The sequence below is a fragment of the Amblyraja radiata genome, chromosome 29 (genome assembly GCF_010909765.2).
Source record: "Amblyraja radiata isolate CabotCenter1 chromosome 29, sAmbRad1.1.pri, whole genome shotgun sequence".
Taxonomy (NCBI): Eukaryota; Metazoa; Chordata; class Chondrichthyes; order Rajiformes; family Rajidae; genus Amblyraja; species Amblyraja radiata.
The window spans coordinates 12,225,189-12,244,985 of NC_045984.1; the positions used below are offsets into that span (position 1 = coordinate 12,225,189).

Sequence of the window (19,797 nt, forward strand, 5' to 3'; positions counted from 1 at the left end):
ACAATTTACAGAACCCAATTAGCCTATAAACCTGCAAGTCTTTGCAATGTGAAAGGAAACCGGAGCACCCAGAGAAAACCCACGCGGTCATATGGAGAACGTACAGACACCATACAGACAGCACCTGTGGTCAGGATCAAACCTGGGTCTCTGGCGCTGTAAAACATCAACTCTACTGCTGAACCATTGTGGCACCCCAGTGGGCAATCTAAAATAATTATAAATGGAAAGTGCTGGAAATGCTCAGAAGGTAAATCAGCAACTGTGGAGATACTAGAGACTGAACATGCTGGGGTCTGGAGCAATAAACTGAGCTGCTGGATAAACTCAGCAGTCAGGCAGCATCTGTCGAGGTGAAGGCAGTGTTGTTGACACGTCAGGTTGAGTCATCTATGGAGATTGTAACGGAGTTGACGTATCAGGTTAATACTAATTCTTGAGATGGGCCAACAAGCCAAATGATTAAATGTTTCTCTGTCAATCAACACTGCCAGACCTGCTGAATGTTTCTGCATTTTCTCTTTCCTTTTCTATACAAATGCATGTTATTGTAACTTGCAGCAGGTGTTGATAACCTTTTTAAATGCGGGAAAACATGCTGACTTTTGTGTTTTCCAACAAATGGTTCACTTCTATTGCTTTAAAGGGGCGGCACAGTGCAGGCAGTCGAGATGCTTCTCCAACAATCCCAACTTCTCCACTCTAAACCCGACAGCTGAATTCCCTCATCCCGGGGTTTGTTCCAGTAAATCTCTTCTCCACCGTCTCCAGGACCTTCCCCTCTGCTCTCTCTGTCGTTCTCCAATGCTACAGTCCCTGTTCCACTAACTATGGACAGCTCACTTTCATATTCCACCTGGGTCGGCTCCAGACATTGACCAGTTGAGGAAGAAAGACCTGCAGTTAGTTATGTGGCGTATTCACATCTTCCAGACTGCTCATGGCAATGTCTGCTACAGTGCAGACCCTCTTAATTATCCTGACTGAAACTATGGCACCTCCCTGAAACTAACAATGCAGGTGAGAGTGGGCCTTCTCATAAAAACACCCTCCTGCAATAATTATACCTGTGTTTAAGAAGGAACTGCAGATGCTGGAAAATCTTAAGGTACACAAAAATGCTGGAGAAACTCAGCGGGTGCAGCAGCATCTATGGAGCGAAGGAAATAGGCAACGTTTCGGGCCGAAACCCTTGGGCTCTGTGTTGCATCTTCTGTAGTTGCAGGGGAAGGTACCTGGGGAGGGGGTGGTTTGGGTGGGAAAGGATGAGTTAACCAAGGGAGTTGCGGAGGGAACTGTCTCTGCAGAAAGCGGAAAGGAGTGGCGATGGGAAGATGTGACTAGTGGTCTAACCATTCTGGAAAATCTTTTTGACCAAATAATTAGATTTATCAAAGCTGAAAATAAACCTTCTTCAGACCGTATTTCAGGCCAGCAAGCACAGAGTGCATTGAAAGTGTTTCTGTGCTGGATGGCGCGCTCACTGTGAGAATTTGCAGAAAGAAGTCACACCTGTTGGATGTAGACCGCTGGGTGCCAACATTTTGCAATTATCGGATATGTTCCCCATTCAGCTGCTAATAACATTGGGCAGGAATTTGCCTTCCAGGCGCTGCTTCAAGCTGCTATCCAACTGTTGTTGCATTGAACTGTCTTTGGTCAATTTAACATAATTATCTGACACTTACTCGAACGTGAAACAGTTCCGATCCTATGGCTACAACCCTGCTCTCATTAACATCTTAATCTCGGGCCTCGGGTGAAATGAGTGGGTGTGTACTCAGCACAATTACTGTAATTCACATCGACTTTGGAGTTTCACAGAAGACAAATAAATGTAACAAATGGGCATTTCTTAATTTGACGGAAGGAACTGCAGATGCTGGTTTAAACCAAAGATAGACACAAAATGCTGGAGTAACTCAACGAGACATGCAGCATCTCGACCTGAAACATCACCCATTCCTTCTCTCCAGAGATGCTGCCTGTCCCACTGAGTTACTCAAGCAGTTTGTGTCCATTATCGGCAGTTCTTAGTTTGAGGGAAGGGTCTCGACCCGAAACGTTGCCTATTTCCTTCGCTCCATAGATGCTGCCTCACCTGCTGAGTTTCTCCAGCATTTTTGTCTACCTTAGTTTGAGAGCATTATGGGAGTTTAAATAATTATGTTTTAACATTGACTGGGCAGCCCCAAATGTTCAGTAGTTGCAGGTGCTAAGCTGGTGGTCTTTAAGGCAGCATTTGCGGAACTGAGTTTAGTTTATTGTCTCGTGTACCGAGGGACAGTGAAATGCTTTTTTAACCTGCTAATCAGTCAGTGAAAAGACAATACATGATTACAATCGAGCCATCCACAGTGCACAGATACATGATGAAGGGAATTACGTGAATAATGTTTTGTACAAGATAAACCCCAGTAAAGTCCGATCCAACATAATCTGAGGGGCTCCAATGAGGTAGATAGTAGTTCAGGGCTGCTCTCTAGTTGTTGGTAGGATGGTGTAGTTATGTGATAACAGCTGGGAAGCAACTGTCCTTGAATCTGGAGGCGTGCGTTTTCACACTTCTATACCTTTTGCCCGATGGGAGAGGGGAGAAGAGGGAGTGACCAGGGTGCGACTCATCCTTGATTATGCTGCTGGCCTTGCCAAGGCAGCGTGAGAAGTAAATGGAGTCAATGGAAAGGAGGTTGGTTAGTATGATGGTCTGGGCTGCGTCTACAATTCTCCGCAATTTCCTGCTGTCTTGGATGGAGCTGTTCTCAAACCAAGCTGTGATGCATCCCGATAAAATACTTTCTACGGCACATGTCTACGGAACTGCATAGTTCTCCCGTGTTTTTAACCGGTGAAGGTATTTTCCCAGACTTTCTTTGCGCTTGGGACAAAACTCGGGACCTTGATTCCAAAAGTCTTACTGCTTTAACCTTTGCTCGTGATGGGAATCCTTCGTGATGGGAATCCTTCTTCTCAGCTTTCCCCCGCTGAGAATCCCAGCAAAAAATGGAGTCAAGAGTGTTTTATTGTCATATGTCCCAAATCAGAACAATGAAATTCTTACTTGCAACATGATGTACAAACTCCGTGCAGACAGCACCCGTAGTCAGGATTGAACCTGGGGCCCCTGGTGCTGTAAGGCAACAACTCTACCACTGTGCCACCCTAGTGCCCATTCTAATATTTCTCAGGGTAGCTTCAAAATCGAGCTGCGGATTTTTCCATGTGACTGAGCAATCGGGCTGTGGTTTGATATCTTATGTGTAATAAGGGTTTTGCTCTAGCACTGCACAGGGATGTTAGCCAACATCTTTGTTTATGGAGAGGGACTGGCCCCGATGCCATTCTGGCTCAGACGGCTGGGGCTGGAGGTGTGTAAAAGCAGCCTTGATCAGGACCATTAGTGTTCATCCGCCACCCACCCTGCCCACGTGCCTGGAACATTGGAGCATTTGCTGCTGTCCTCTCGTTAGAGAGTGCCCACCTTATTGAAATTAGTCTGGGCACTTTGACTTGTGACTCCTCTTCATAGCGGTTTTATTTCCCCATTCCAGTACCTCACATGTGATGAGGTCATCACAGCAACGTGGGGCTATTTCTATTATTTAACAACAGAAACTCCGTCGAAAGGTCACAATTTACGACCTTTGTGAATTCTGTAACTATCCTATCAGGCAGAGGTACAGAAGTTTTAAAATGCATACCTTCAGATTCAAGGACAGAGGCATGAGGGAGGAGCTGGCCAAGGTCAATTGGAAAGTGATCTGAGCAGGAATGACAGTGGAACAGCAATGGCAGGCATTTCTGCGAACAATTCGTAAAGATGCAGGATGTTTTCATTCCAAAGAGGAAGAAAGATTCTAATGGGAGAATGAGGCAACCGTGACTGACAAGGGAAGTCAAAGACAACATAAAACTGAAAGAGGAGGCGTATAACATTGCAAAGATTAGTGCAATGCTGGAGGATTGGGAAGCCTTTAAAAACCAACAGAAGGTGTAACTAAAAAGACAATAAGGGGAGAAAAGATGAATCACGAAAGTAAGCTAGCCAATAATATAAAAGAGGATAACAAAAGTTTCTTAAGGTATGTAAAGAGTAAGAAAGGGTGGACATTGGACCTCTGGAAAATGACGATGGAGAAGTGATAATGAGGAATAAAGAAATAGCTGAGGAATTGAACCCATCTTCAGACTGCAAAAGGATCCTGACCCAAAACATCGTCTGTCCATTTCCCTCCACTGATGCTGCCTGACCCGATGAGTTCCTCCAGCTCTTTATTTTTTGCTCCAGATCCCAGCACCTGCAGTCCCTGTGTCCCCAGATTTGGCTGTTAGTCGACACTAGGTTTCTGATCGCCTGCGAACACCTTCAGTGAGTGATCCCGTTGTCAAGTGCATTTTTCAACGCACAGCCGTATCTATCTGCGCAACGTAGCAAAACCATTCCAAAGCATTTGCAAAAACAGACAAGAGCAGTACAATATTTTAAAAACTGTATTTGTACAATGCCTTTCACAGATGCAGGAGGTCCCAAGGAAAAAGCTACTTTTGAAACTGCTGTAACTTCAGAAATGCAACAGCCAATTCCCAAACATGACCATGAAATAGGCAGCCAGATCATCTGTTTAAGATGGCTATTCAGTGGTATCTTGTTGGACAGGGCATTGGGATGAATTCCCCCAATACTGTATTGACTTGAATGCCTTTGGACAAATCATTGCACACAGAGGTAGGTATTTTGAATGAATTGTTAAACAGGGGCAATCACCTATTTTCTCGAGCCATTATGTAACAGATTCTCTTGGACAGTTTAGAAGAAGAATGGAGGAGATTCTCTCTGGCGCTCTCTGCCTATAATTTGTCTCTTAACCGAGACAACTATAAAGAACCTGATTAATACACAAAAGGACGCAAAGTGCTGGAGTAACTCAGCAGGTCAGGCAGCCGTCTCTGGAGAGCGGGGCCAGGTGACGTTTCGGGAGTCTGGTCCCGACCCGAAACGTCTCCTATCCATCTTCTCCAGAGATGCTGCTTCACCCGCTGATTTACTCCAGCAGTTTGTGCCCTTTTCATGTAACTGCAATCAGGCTGTGCACAACACAGCTGCTGACGTTTCCCGCCTTACACCTGTGACTACACTTCAAAATACTTGGAGCTTTCATTGACATACCTGATGTGTTCCTGCAGCCCCTTTCAGAACAAGCCTCTCGATGTTTTCCTCATTAACTACACTTCTGCACCGATATGACCTTGAAAAATACAAAGTGATTCCTCAAAATTCAATTCCAACTTCAATCCTTTAGCTCCAGCCAGTGAACTATAGCACTGATGTACCCCAGACCATAACATAAACCAACCTCCCTTCCATTGACTCCATCTGCATCTAATGCTGGCTCAGCACGGCCAGCAGCATAATCAAGGACAAGTCTCACCCTCAGGTCGAGAAGTTTGAAATCGCACACCTCCAGATTCAGAGATAGTTTCTTCCCAGCTATTACCAGGCAACTGAACCATCCTCTCACCAACTATAGAGCAGTCCTGAGCTGCCATCCATCTCATTGGAGATCTTTGGACTACCTTTATTCAGACCTTACTGACTTTATCTTGCATTAAACGTTATTCCCTTTATCCTGTATCTGTACACTGGAGACGGCTTGATTGTAATCATGCGTTGTCTTTTCAATGACTGGATAGCAGGCAATAGAAAAGCTTTTCAAAATACCTCGGAACTCGTGACAACAATAAACTAAACTAAACTGACGAAGAGTCACGACCAGGATCATAACCTCTCCATGTTCTCCAGAGATGCTGCCTGACCCACTGAGTTACTCCTGTCCTTACTTTGTGGTCTTTTTTTTATAGACTAGCCGTCTGGAGTTCCTCGTTCTTCTTTAAAGCAAGTTCGCTAATTCAATAAGCAACAATTACACGTTTTGAAATATCTAAAAATAAGCACATTCCTTCCATGACATCGATAAAAAGTACATGGTACTGCCGTTTTAACTTTACTGACTGTCTTGTGAGTCCCCACAGAATTTGACACTTCATGCACACATCAGGGGCAGCAGCTCACCAGGAATGCATCCTGTGTTTAAGAGTTCTCTGCAAGGAAAGTGAGCGTGGGTCTTACCCAATGTAGCATGGAGCCAAGGTTGTTTCTCTTCTTCAGGGTCATTCAGTAATAAGTTAACCACATCGCACAGGCACATCTTCGCACGAGCGAGCCGCTGCACGGCTGACACACCAATCCTGATCAATGCCACTAAGACTGAGGAACGGAGACCGGGTCTGTGCAGGAATCTGGAGCCACTGCTCTTTGTTCAATGTTCGCAGAACAGCCGAGGAGAGGTGAAGCTTTGCATGCTGGACTTGCCTGGAGCAACACCCTCTGCAGGCTAATGTGTTGGGAATAACGAGGACAGGAAGGAGATAACTGGCTCCTGGCTTCTTAAAAAAAGTTCACCTCATTAAAATGCAGGTGACAGGAAAGTAAAACAAGCAGCTGGAACTGAAGACGGACACAAAAGGCTGGAGTAACTCAACGGGTCAGGCAGCATCTCCAGAGAAAAGGAACAGGTGATGTTTCGGGTCAAGACCCTTCTTCAGACTGTAACTAATGCAGTACATGGGTACTGCAGCTGATAAATCTATAGGAATCTGTGTATGTTCAAACAACTTAGAAAGCAGCAGTCATACTCTTTTAATTCTTCAGTCGGTGATATTTGTTGTATTTGCCGGCTGGTGGGGTGAAAGGTGAGGACTAGGGGGACTGCCCTTGTTGCGAGTGCGGGGATGGGGAGAGAGAGCAGTGTTGCGGGGTTGCGGTTAATTCTTTGCTGACCAAACTTCTGTTTCAACACACTTTCCAAAAATACAAGTGAGCACAATAGATTCTCCTAAATTTGCTTCATACCTCTCAACTTTAGCTCCGGCCATCAGCTTTACAGCAAGCAAGTTTGCTCATTTAAGAATAAGCAACAATGAGAGTCACATTTGCTGCAGTTTCTATCCAGTTAGCTTCACCCACTTATCACTGTCTTCAGGTTAAGCCTGCAAGGCTTGCAAATAACTGCGATGGTCTTCCGGTATATCACAAAGATAGACACAACGTGCTGGAGTAACTCAGTGGGCCAGGCAGCATCCCTGGAGAAAAAGGATGGGCAATGCTTCGGGCTGGGATCCTTCTTCAGACTGACGTTTCGGGTCGGGACCCTTCTTCAGACCCTTCTTCCAGTTTATCACCATGTTTTGAAGTTTGAGGAAGAGTGCCGACCCAAAGCAACGTCGCCTTGCCATATCTTGCAGAGATGCTGCCGGACCCGCTGAATTACTCCAGTGCTTTGTGTCTCTGCTTCAAAGTTCCGCCGTTTGTTTCCAAATGACATTCTGGTTCCACCAAGATGCAGTACAGAACGCCACAGGAGATCCTTTTTCCCTCTGGCTATCAGAGTGTACAACTCCTCCTCATTCTGTCATGGGGTAGACTGACTCTTCCCCCCCCCCCCCCACCCCCAATCTTTGCACATCCCCAATCCTTTCTGTTCATCACTTTAATGGGGTCAAGGAAAGAGCGTTCACGTCGCGGCCCTGTTTCAACCAATCGTTCCACCACCACGCACAAGACGCACAAGAAGTGCAAGACAGACACCATTGTGCAGATGCCGAGATGTGTGTTCAGCTCTGGCTGAACAACTTCTAAGCTTGTGTGTGGACTCGATAAGAAGAAGAAGAAGATCACTGTAATTTCATGTTTCATGTAACTTGTGTTTTATGACCGTTGCCAGACCAATTTCCCTCCTGGGATAAATAAAGTTCTATCGTGCCGTATCATATCGTATCGACCTCGCCCTTCTCTATCTCATTCAGATAACCAAATCCACCATTTCTGGTTTCTAGATCGCCCTTTCAGCTGCCTAGGGCCGCTCACCCTAGTCAGGGTGGAGTTTGCCTCAGTGGGCTGGCTCTGCACATCTCTAAAGGCAATACAAACATTTTATTCTCTCCATATCTCAGCTTGTGGGAAAGCAGAACAACAAGCTTCCAAGGCAGGGTGGGGTAGCGGGTAGAGTTGCTGCCTTACAGGGCCAGAGACCCAGGTTCAATCCTGACTATGGGTGCTGCCTGTATGGAGTTTGTACCTTCTCCCCGTGACCTGTGTGGGTTTTTTCCGGGTTCTCCGGTTTCTTCCCACACACCAAAGACATACAGGTTTGTAGGCTAATTGGCTTGGTACAAATGTAAATTGTCCCTCGTGTGTGTTGGATAGCGTTAGTGCGCGGGGATCGCTGGTCGGTGCGGACTCTGTGGGCCGAAGGGCCTGTTTCCGCGCTGTATCTCTAAACAATACAAAACAAAACACAAAGTGACAGAGGAACTCAGCGGGTCAGGCAGCATTTGTCATGGATAGGCGACATTTCAGGTCATAAAACATTGTCCATTTCACCTCACAAATGCTGCCTGACCCACGGAGTTCCTCCAGCACTTTGTGTTTTGCTCAAGATTCCAACATCTGTAGCTCCTTGAGACTCCAATAGATGAGTTTATCTTGGCGCCATGTTCGACACAGACAATGTGGGCCGAAGGGCCTGCTCCAGTGCTGTCCTGTTCATTGTTCTTTGTTCTATGTTTCCAAAGTGTCACCTCGTGAGTTACTTTTACGTTAACCCTGTTTAGGGACTTGCGCACACAATCCTAAACTGGCATCCTAGTATGGGACTGAGGCAGTGGTGCACTGACGCACTCTAGCCTTTTATACCAGATATACAGAACTGAATTTCAGTGGCGGTGAGTATTGAATGTTGCTGCGACTGTTCTGCCTATTTAGAGCAGTCATTGAGCCTGTCATTCTGGAAATCCTAAGTAATAGGAGTAGGGTAACAACATGTCCACTCGTTAGCCTGCTCAGCTCTTCGACAAGATCACAGTCAATCCATCCTTCCTCCTCCATTTCTCCATAACCCTTGCGTACCTGGCAGTCTGTTTGTGCAAAGTAAGGTGGCTGGTGCACATTTAACTTGCTCAAACTTCAGGGAGAGAGGGAGGGAGGGAGGGAGGGAGGCCTAAAAAAAATTAATACAAAGTACTTGAACTTTTGAACTTGCTCCTTATGAAAAGCCTCAGAGGAAAAGCAAGGATCTAGTTAACGCGCATTAATGCCATGTTTTTTGTTATACTGTTAGAACCTGTGTCAACTCTTACTCTCCCTATTGGCATGTTAACTCATCCATTCTGAGACAAACTCATTAACTGGTATTCAACTGCAAATCCATCCTGGTTCTTACATAAACACTTGCTTGTCCCGTTTGCTGGGAACCCTCGCCCTTTAGCTTCCTAAAGTTGTGCCTGTGAAACAGACGGGGTGCGAAGGTTTAGGTTTAGGTTTATTATTGCCACATGTACTGAGGTACAGTGAAATGTGTTGTCTTGCATGCTATCCAATCGCATACATAATTCCATAATGTATTAAGAAGGAACTGCAGATGCTGGTTTATACCAAAGATATGCACAAAATGCTAGAGTAACTCAGCAGATCAGGCAGCATGTCTGGAGAAAATGGATAGGTGAGGTTTCGAGACAGCACCATTCTTTAGAGAATACTGTACTCAAATGCAATCAAGCCAGACTCAAGTACTATAGGCAGGGCAAAGGGAAAGATACTGAGGGCCGAATATAGTTCTCAGCACTATAGTACAACAGTTCCAGAGGCAATGTCCAATGTCGATATTGGGGTAGAGGAGAATCGGACAGTATCCTAGGTTAAGGAAGGACCGTTCAGAAGAAGGATCTGAAGAAGGGTCCTGACCCGAAACATCGCCTGTCCAGTCCCTCCACAGATGCTGCCTGACCCGCTGAGTTTCTCTGGCACTTTGTTAATTTACTCAATATTCCAGCACCTGGAGTTCCTTGCATCGAGACAGTAATGAGACAACAAACCATCCCTCAGGGCAGTCGTGAGCCTTTGGAACTCTCTTCCTCAAATGTTTGGGAAGGGGGTGGGGGGGGGGGGGGGGGGAATGGGGTGGGGTGGCAGCAGGGAAGTTGAATATGATATGCAAGTGAAGAGGGGGTGGTGAAAAAATGACTACAATCAGATCAGGCCATGTCTGATTAAATAGAGGAGCAGGCTCAAGGAGCAGTTCCCAGTCCACAGGAGTCAACCAGATGAGCTTTAATGCCGGTTTCATGTTTCATGGTCACTGTAATCAGGGCTGTTGTTTTAATCTGGATGTAGGCAATGAATCCCATTGCTCTGCGGGTGATCAGTTTGTATCATTAGTATAGGCCTCTCTGTTACTGTAGGCTCACCTCGGCACCAAAATGAGTTTCCTTCTGTCCAGCTCCTGGGACATTTTTCCTCACTGTTCAGTAAAGTAAGGGTTATCACAATTACAAGGGGGAACGGGGTATCATGGGTTCAAGTCTCCTGCGATCCACTGCGTTTGAGAGGGTTTAACAGCATATTGCATTGAATTGATGTAATAGTCGAATATACAGAAAGACATACCCTGACTATTTACTGTACATTTTATTAATAAAGACTCTTTGGGGGAAAATATGGCAGCAGGTTGTCATCTAATTATACAACTACCTGAAAGAACAGAAGATGCTCTAGTTTAACATCTCATATGAAAGTTAGGATACGATACGATAGAACTTTATTTATCCCAGGAGGGAAATTGATCTGCCATGATGTTACTGTTGGCAATACTGCACTCCCTTGGTACTGAAATGCTTGGACTTTGGGGTCAAGTCTATAGAGCGGAAATTGAAATCACAATTTACTGATGCACAGGCAAGGCATCAGTTACTGCCCAATGGTTTTACTCTCAGAAGATAAGACACAAAATGCTGGGGTAACTCAGCGGGACAGGCAGTATCTCTGGAGAGAAGGAATGAGTGAACCTTCTTCAGACCCTTCTTGACCCGAAACGTCACCCATTCCTTCTCTCCAGAGATACTGCCTGTCCCGCTGAGTTACTCCAGCATTGTACCATGTCATGGTACACCAGTCATTAAAAGTAGGCATGCAGGTGCAACAGGCAGTGGAGAAAGCAAATGGTATGTTAGCATTCATAGCAAAAGGATTTGAGTATAAGAGCAGGGATGTTCTACTGCAGTTGTGCAGGGCCTTGGTGAGACCACACCTGGAGTATTGCGTACAGTTTTGGTCTCCTAATCTGATGAAAGACATTCTTGCCATAGAGGGAGTACAGAGAAGGTTCACCAGACTGATCCCTGGGATGTCAGGACTTTCATATGAAGAAAGACTGGATAGACCCGGCTTGCACTCGCTAGAATTTAGAAGATTGAGGGGGATCTTATAGAAACTTACAAAATTCTTAAGGGGTTGGACAGGCTAGATGCAGGAAGATTGTTTCCGATGTTGGGGAAGTCCAGAATAAGGGGTCACAGTTTAAGGATAAGGGGGAAATCTTTTAGGACCGAGATGAGGAAAACATTTTTCACACAGAGAGTGGTGAATCTGTGGAATTCTCTGCCACAGAAGGTAGTTGAGGCCAGTTCATTGGCTATATTTAAGAGGGAGTTAGATGTGGCCCTTGTGGCTAAAGGGATCAGGGGGTATGGAGAGAAGGCAGGTACAGGATACTGAGTTGGATGATCAGCCATGATCATATTGAATGGCGGTGCAGGCTCGAAGGGCCGAATGGCCTACTCCTGCACCTATTTTCTATGTTTCTATGTTTCTATTCCTTCTCTCCAGAGATGCTGCCAGTCCAGCTGAGTTACCCCAGCATTTTGTGTCTATCTTCGGTTTAAACCAGCATCTGCAGTTCCTTCCTACACGTTTTACTCTCAGGTTCAGCTTGAGAAACAGAATAATCTTAGGGTAAAGGAAATGTCCAAAATTCTGAACATTTCAAGGTGTCAAGTAGATCTGACGTGAAACTCTCTGCAGCTTCCTGTTATTCAGAATTCTCTCAAACCGCCTCAGAGTTTGTGGCCTCGTCACAAGCTCAGGGCCGGGGTTTCAAACAGTCGGTGAGTTTAAAGGGACAACAGACCCCCCCCCCCAGTGGATACCCGCTTTCCGTGGCATCGATTAATGCATCTCCTCACTCAGACAGGAACGGTTGCTCAGTTAACACCAGTTGTAGGTGCACGTGTAGAACCACGGTGGTCGGAAGTCAAGAGCAGACTGAAATAATAGCAATGTTACCTTCAGTAAATACAAACAGCCAACAGCACAGACAGAGAGGACCCGAGAGATGGGCCAGGAGCCAAGAGTGTTTAATTGCCATATGTCCCGACAATGGAACGTAAGTTCATAAAGTTCTTAAGACATGGGAGCAGAATTAGGCCATTCAGCCCATCATATCTACTCCACCACTCAATCACGGCTGATTTAATTTTTCCCTCTCTACCCCATTCTCCTGCCTTCTCCCCATAAGCTTTGACACTCTTGCTATTCAAGAACCTATCAATCTCTGCATTAGGAATATCCAAGGTCTTGGCCTCCACAGCCATCTGTGGCAATGAATTCCACAGATTCACCACCTTCCGGCTAAAGGAATTCCTCCTCATCTCCATTTTGAAAGTATGTCCTTGACATTCTACAATGATATTCTTACTTGTAGCAGTACACAATGTAATATATAATAAATATAATTCAATAATCTAGTACTCCCAATACTGGTGCACAAAAAACCACGTTAACTCCTCAGTGCAACTAAAGGCAGTACATAGTTCGCAGCTGTTTCAGAGCCTGATGTGTGTTGCGAATGAGCTATTCTTGAACCAGGTAGTCGCAGTTTTCAGGCTCCTGTGCCTACTTCCAGATGGCAGGAGTGAAATGAGAATGTGGCCAGGGTGGTGTGGGGCTTTGATGATACTGGCTGTCTTTTTGAGGCAGCGCTTGCAACAGATCTATTCGATGGTGGGGAGGTTAGTACCTCTGATGAAGTGGATGATTGCACACAGGAAGATGTGAGAGAAAGCAAGTCAAAACCATCAGTTTCATCAGTCTGATGAAGGGTCCCAACTCGAAACATTGCCCATCCATGTTCTTCACAGATGCTGACTATCCAGCTGAGTTACTCCAGCATGTTGTGCCTTTTCTTGGTAAACGAGTACCTGCAGTTCCTTGTTTCCACCTAAGCCAAAACCTGTATGTCCTATGGGTACATGGACCAGATTGGATGTTTCTCTGACCGAAGACATGTTACATCTCATGTCTCTCATAATATGCCATCAGGTGTTGGCCAGGTACCTACCCAACTGGCTTTTGTTTGTCCAGCAGCAAGTCTCCTGCCCCACGCAGGGTGTTACGTCTCTACACCTCTGCTCCACCACCAACAGGTACAGCCTATCGCTCCATCCCTCGCCCTCATTTTATCAGTCTGAGCTCCCATCCGTGCTGCTCCTCCCGACTTACAGGCAGAGATTGCAGCGTGAGGCATGAACGACCCTGCAGTGGTCCAAGGAGGCTGAGGGTCTACTTCAGGAATGCATGGAGTCTGTGGACTGGAACAGGCTCAAGATCACGTCAACCAGAATGAATGAATATACCTCAATCTTCACTGGTTTCAACAACAAAAGTGGTCCAGTCCTCCACAGAATAAAGTTGGCCAATCTCAATGACCAGCACATAGTAGTACTACCACCATAATAAAGTGCTTTGAAAGATTGGTTATGGCCCACGTCTGTGCCAGTCCTGGGTAATCTACACGCTTTGCGATTTGCCATGAGGGGAAAATAGGTCCATTCGAATGCCATCGTTCCTGCATAACATAATCATCAGCTTGACAATAAGAACACAATATGTCAGAATGCTATTCATTGACTACAGCTCAGCCTTCAACATCATAATAGGTACATGCGCACAAACCAGAAGAGGGACTTAGAAACATAGAAACATAGAAATTAGGTGCAGGAGTAGGCCATTCGGCCCTTCGAGCCTGCACCGCCATTCAATATGATCATGGCTGATCATCCAACTCAGTATCCTGTACCTGCCTTCTCTCCATACCCTCTGATCCCCTTAGCCATAAGGGCCACATGTAACTCCCTCTTAAATATAGCCAATGAACTGTCCTCGACTACCCTCTGTGGCAGAGAGTTCCAGAGATTCACCACTCTCTGTGTGAAAAAAGTTCTTCTCATCTCGGTTTTAAAGGATTTCCCCCTTATCCTTAAGCTGTGACCCCTTGTCCTGGACTTCCCCAACATCGGGAGCAATCTTCCTGCATCTAGCCTGTCCAACCCCTTAAGAATTTTGTAGGACTTGTGATAGGAATGCTGGTTCTTGCTCTCAGATACCACTTGGACCAAAACTAAATAGTCACATGGCAAAACTATAACTAAACCTAAACCTTCAGCAGATGGTTGAATCTCTGACTGAATACAAGAAACACAAATACCGGAAAGCTAATTTAAAATAAAAGGGTATTAGGTCCTACAAATCCCACGGGACAGAAGCAACATATTAAACTTCTTTGAACATAATTATAACTGCAAAAATGCTTTCCTTTCAGAGACTCCTTTAATCTAGATTCTAGGAAAACTTTCTGAAGAAAGGCATTGTTTCTTTCCTCCCACACTCCATAGATGTACAGGTGCGCAGGTCTTGAAGCAAGTGTAAATTGTCCCTAGTGTTTGTGTAGGATAGTGTTAGTGTGCGTGGATTAGAGATACAGCGTGGAAACAGGCCGATCGAGTCTGCGCCATATCTCTAAACTAAAGTAAACTCGGAAGCTGATATACAATGTTGTATCTTGTGCGAGACAAACCAGTTGTTGAGCACCACGCTCTTACCCGGGCACCAAGCCAAGTTTGTGCTGCGAAGAAGCACCACAGAAGGCAAAATAACAACTAGTCCCAGGAAGAGATTTTTTTTTAAACTGGGGGTCTTTGACATTAGAAGGAGCTAAATCAGTCGTGTTCAGAAAATCATGGGAACCCTTTGCACTTGATCTGGATCTGTGATTAGGGAATGAACTGGGTCACTGCCAACTCTCCAGCAACGCGATCTGATGGGTCAAGAATGAGTTGTGCATTGAAGTTCCTCGTGTGTTTCTATGATTAAACAATATCGTTTCTCTATAGACACAAAATGCTGGAGTAACTCAGCAGCCCAGGCAGTATCTCTAGAGAGAAGGAATGGGTGATGTTTTGGGTCGAGACCCTCAGACTGAGAATCAGGGGAGGGGGAAGATACAGAGATAAGGAAGCGTAAGGTGTGATAACTAGACATCAAAGAAGGTGAAGCTCAAGGAGAATGTAGAATAGATCAAGGTAACAACAATGCAAACTTAGATAAATGTAATTGGGGACAGTCAGACTGGTTGTACAACTAGGAAGGGGGAGGGATGGAAAGAGAGGGAAAGCAAGGGCTACTTGAAGTTAGAGAAGTTAATATTCATACCGGTGGGGTGTTAGGTGACCAAGCGAGGTATGAGATGCTGTTCCTCCAATTTTCGCTGGGCGTCACTCTGACAATGGAGGAGACCCAGGACAGGAAGATCATTGTGGGAATGGGAGGGGGAGTTCAAGTGTTTAGCAACCGGGAGATCAGGTAGGTTTAGGCGGACCGAGCGGAGGTGTTCAGCGAAACGATCGCCGAGCCTAGTCAATATTCATACCCTTGGGTTCTAAGCTGCCCAAGCGAAATATGAGGTGCTGTTCCTCCAATTTGCATTTAGCCTCACTCTGACAATGGGGGAGGCCGAGGACAGAAAGGTCAGTGTGGGAATGGGAAGGGGAATTAAAGTGTTTAGCAACTGTATTTCTGGTTAAACTTTGATTTTTTAAAATGTGCCAATATTTAGTCTGGTCACAGCTGTGGCAGAAACAACCTTATCTTCATTCACGTCACGACGTACTTTGTTAACAGGATGAATCCTTGGTATTCACCTTGCTCCCACTTTTTCTCCCTGCCACTTCCCCCACTTGATCTCGATTTCAAAACACTTCATCCCCACAAGAGGGCACCAGATAGCCAGGAACCTCCCTCCATTACAGTCGAACCACACAGATCACCTGAGATTTTTTTTTTGTAGAAACAAGGAACAAAGAACCAGAGATGCTGATTTACCAAGGAGTAACCCAGCGGGTCAGGCAGCATCCCTGGAGAACATGGATAGATGACCTTTCAGGTCAGAACCTCCCTTCAGACTGATGCTCCTCTTCAGACTCTTCAGTCCAAAGAAGGGTCCCGACCCGAAACGCCACCTATCCATGTCTCCTGAGATGCTGCCTGACCCGCTGAGTTGCTCAAACATTTTGTGCATTCTTTTTCGTTTAACTGGTGTCATTAAATACCTTGCTATTTTCTTTGACAGTTTCTTTCATGCTAGAGGGTGCTTTCTTTAATCATTTGGGGCAGTTTGATTTGACAAACTACATTTACTTTTCCAACAAATAGTTTGGAGACCTAAACTTAATTACACACACTGGTATAATTAGGCCGATGCATCCTAATCATTTATATCAGAATTAAATTACCATATGAGTTCAGATCTAAGAAAATGTATACATTTTGGGCATTTAATAAAGAGGACATTGAAACTTAACTGGACATTAATGTGAAATATTTAACATATGTGTGAGAAATGTGTTGATATTTTAATGGACCATTGAATTCTGGGCAAAATCCATGGCTGGGCATTTCCTGATGGCAACTGCCTGCACAGCTCATAGCCGCCGTGCTATTGGTGCACTGACTGATGGCAAGCAAGTTGGGAAGGGTGACACAGTGCTGCTGCAGATCGTGGGTTCAATCCTGACCACCGGCACTGTTTAGGTACAGTTTACACGTTCTCACTGTGACACCACCCCCAGGTGCTCAGGTTTCCTCCCACATCCCAAACACGTGCAGGTTTGTAGGTTAATTGAGGCCTAGAGTGATACAGTGTGGAAACAGGCCCTTTGGCCAAACCAGCCCACATGTCCCAGCTACCCTTGTCCCACCTGCGTGCGCTTGGTCCATATCCCTCCAAACCTGTCCTATCCATGTACCTGTCTAACTGTTCCTTAAACGTTGGGATAGTCCCAGCCTCAACGACCTCATCCGGCAGCTTGTTTCAGATACCCACCACCCTTTGTGTGAAAAAGTTAGATTCCAATTGAATCTTTTCCCCTTCACCTTGAACCTGTGTCCCCTGGTCTAAGATTCCCATACGTTGGGCAAGGGACTCTGTGCATCAATTGGCTTCTGTAAAATTGTCCCTATGTGTGTAGGATAGAACTAGTGTACGAGGTGATCGCATAGACCCGATGGGCCAAAGGGCGTATCTCTAAACTAAACTAAACTAATTTGTGCGGAAGGTACACATGGTGGCTCCACTTGTAAGGGAACTTCATGTGATTCCTGAACATGTGAAGTTCATGGGTTTTTAAGACTGAGGTAACTCATTGAGAGACCTCCATCGCCCAGACAGGGTTGGGTCTGAGACTTCTCCAGACTTGCCAACGTCCTAGTGCAGCCTCCATCTGTGTGAGCACAACAACCCTGTGATTACATAATGACCTAGTGACTCTAAACTCATGATCATCAGATGGGCTCTCCCTGCCTGCAGAATGACAGCCTAATGATTAGTCACATTCACTCTGCATTATATTTAGTGCAGAATTAGCTGACCACACCCATTAACAAGATACTCTGTGGTCTCCCCCAACCCCCAGTCTAAAATAATCAGATTAATATACAAGCAGGAATAGAGAAAGGTTGGGACAGGAATATAAATATTCATATGAAAAATTTCAGAGTTGCAAAATATAACTCAATGAGTAATGCAAGAGGAAAGTGTACTGTAAATGACAGGGCCATTACAAGCACTAGTGTACAGAAGGATCTTGGGGTGCAAGTCCATAGATCCCTGAAGGTAGGGAGCAACACAAGTAGGCAGACTGATAAAGAATGCTATGGTATACTTTTTTTGCTGATTGAGGTGTTTAGTATCTGCACCGATAATAATGGTTTCAAGGTTAATCGTCACTTCACGGTATAACGGCTAAATATTTCAATGATGAACATCTGAACTATAAGTCGAGATAAGACTTCACAACTTCACAATTTTGAGTGTGATAAGAGTTGCTGGTAAGATTAATCTTAGATTAATCGTAAGAGGCGATGAATCCCATCCTCCCAACCGTTTCCACCACTCCCTTCCAGTAAGGGAGGTACAGTAGATTCCCTCTGTACAAAGTGCTGGAGTAATTCAACGGGTCAGGCAACATCCATGGAGGGAAATGGACTGGCGACGATTCGGGTCTTCTCTCCTTATCTTACCCACTTTGGTCTCCTTTTCACCTCTAGCCTTTGTCATATGCTCCTTCCATTGGCCAATCAAAGCCCCCTCACCTGTATCCACCCATCACTTGCCAGGTTTTGTCCTGCCCTTACCTCTCATTTCCAGCTTTAATCCCCCTACGACAATCAGCCTGAAGAAGGATCCCAACCTAAAACATTGCCTCTCCATTCCCTCCACTGATGCTGCATGGCCTGCTGAATTCCCAAGCATATTGTGTTTTGCTCGCTATTCCATCATCTGCAATTCCTTGTGTCTCCATTCATCCTATCTCTTCCTCTTCTTATTTCACAAATCAAACATCCATGAAAAGCTTTTTGTTGCACTCTATCCAGTCAGTGAAAAGACTCTACATGAATACAATCAAGCTGTCCACAGTGTACAGTTACAGGATAAAGAGAATAACATTTAGTGCAAGATAAAGGCCAGTAAAGTCCAATTAAAGATAGTCCAATGGTTTCCAATGAGGTAGATGGGAGGTCAGAACCACACTCTAGTTGGTGAAAGGATGGTTCAGTTGCCCGATATTTGCCTGAAGAAACTGTCCTTGAATCTGGAGGTATGCGTTTTCAAACTTCTGTACCTCTTGCCTGATGGGAGAGGGGAGAAGAGGGAGTGACCGGGGTGAGACTGGTCCTTGATTATGCTGGTGGTCTTGCCAAGAAAGGCAGCGTGAAGCGTAGATAGAATTAATTGGGGGGAGGTTGGTTTGAATGAAGATGTGGGCCACGTCCACAACTCTCAGCAGTTTCTTGTTGTCTTGGATGGAGTTGTTCCCAAAGCCATGTTGTGATGCATCGCGATCAAATGCATCTGTAGACGTTGGTGACGGTTGTTGGGGACATGCCAAACTTTTTAAGCCTTCTAAGGAAGAGGAGGGATTTTGGCCATTGCTTCGATGTGGCTAATCCAGGACAAATTGCTGGTGATATTTATACCTAAGAACTTGAAGCTTTCAACTATCTCTACCTCAGCCCAAAGTAGAGATTCTACTAAGGTCTAGCAGCTGGCTTGACCATGTTACTTATGCCTGCTTCCTTTTAATACCCATGCCACGGGATAAAGATTCTGTCTACTCCATGTCTGTCTCTTTAAACTGTTTAAACATCTATCAAGTCACCCCAGGCATCCTTCACTCAGGCCCAGCCTATCCAGCCTCCTCTCCCCATAACTAACCTTCTCCAGTCCAGGCAACATCCTGGAGAATCTCCTCTGCATTCCTTGCAGCACAATGACTTCCTTCCTAGTAAAACACAATCTGCTGGAGGAATTCAGCAGGTCGAGACCATCTGTCGGGGGAGGGAAGGAAGGGTCAGCGTTCTGCTTCAAAACCCTGTGTCACAGCCAAAGAGCCTATAGCGGAGCATATAGGATCTTTGGTCACAGCTATGTGTGGAATCGAGAGTCAATGAATCCAATCTGTTATTTGAGCCACAGTGGGGTCCCTGGCAAGCTTCCTCCGCTGTTCCAGGTAAGGTACTGTGGAAGCGGGTTGGCTGGTCACACAACACAGGCATGTGGAAGACAAAGGGGT

General features: G+C 45.5%; 1 protein-coding gene across 3 annotated transcripts in view; it reads right to left on the minus strand.

Annotated features, from left to right (window-relative positions):
- The window catches only part of arhgap45 (Rho GTPase activating protein 45), a 131,431-nt gene that overhangs the window by 51,204 nt on the left and 60,430 nt on the right, over positions 1-19,797 (minus strand). The window contains exon 1 of one of the 3 annotated variants that reach the window (XM_033046557.1): positions 6,128-6,427. The exons of the other annotated variants lie outside the window; for them this stretch is intronic. Within the exon in view, the coding sequence (XP_032902448.1) occupies positions 6,128-6,206 (79 nt within the window). The 5' untranslated portion in view covers positions 6,207-6,427. Of the gene's footprint in view, positions 1-6,127; positions 6,428-19,797 lie in introns of those variants that run through there. 3 annotated transcript variants of the gene reach the window in all.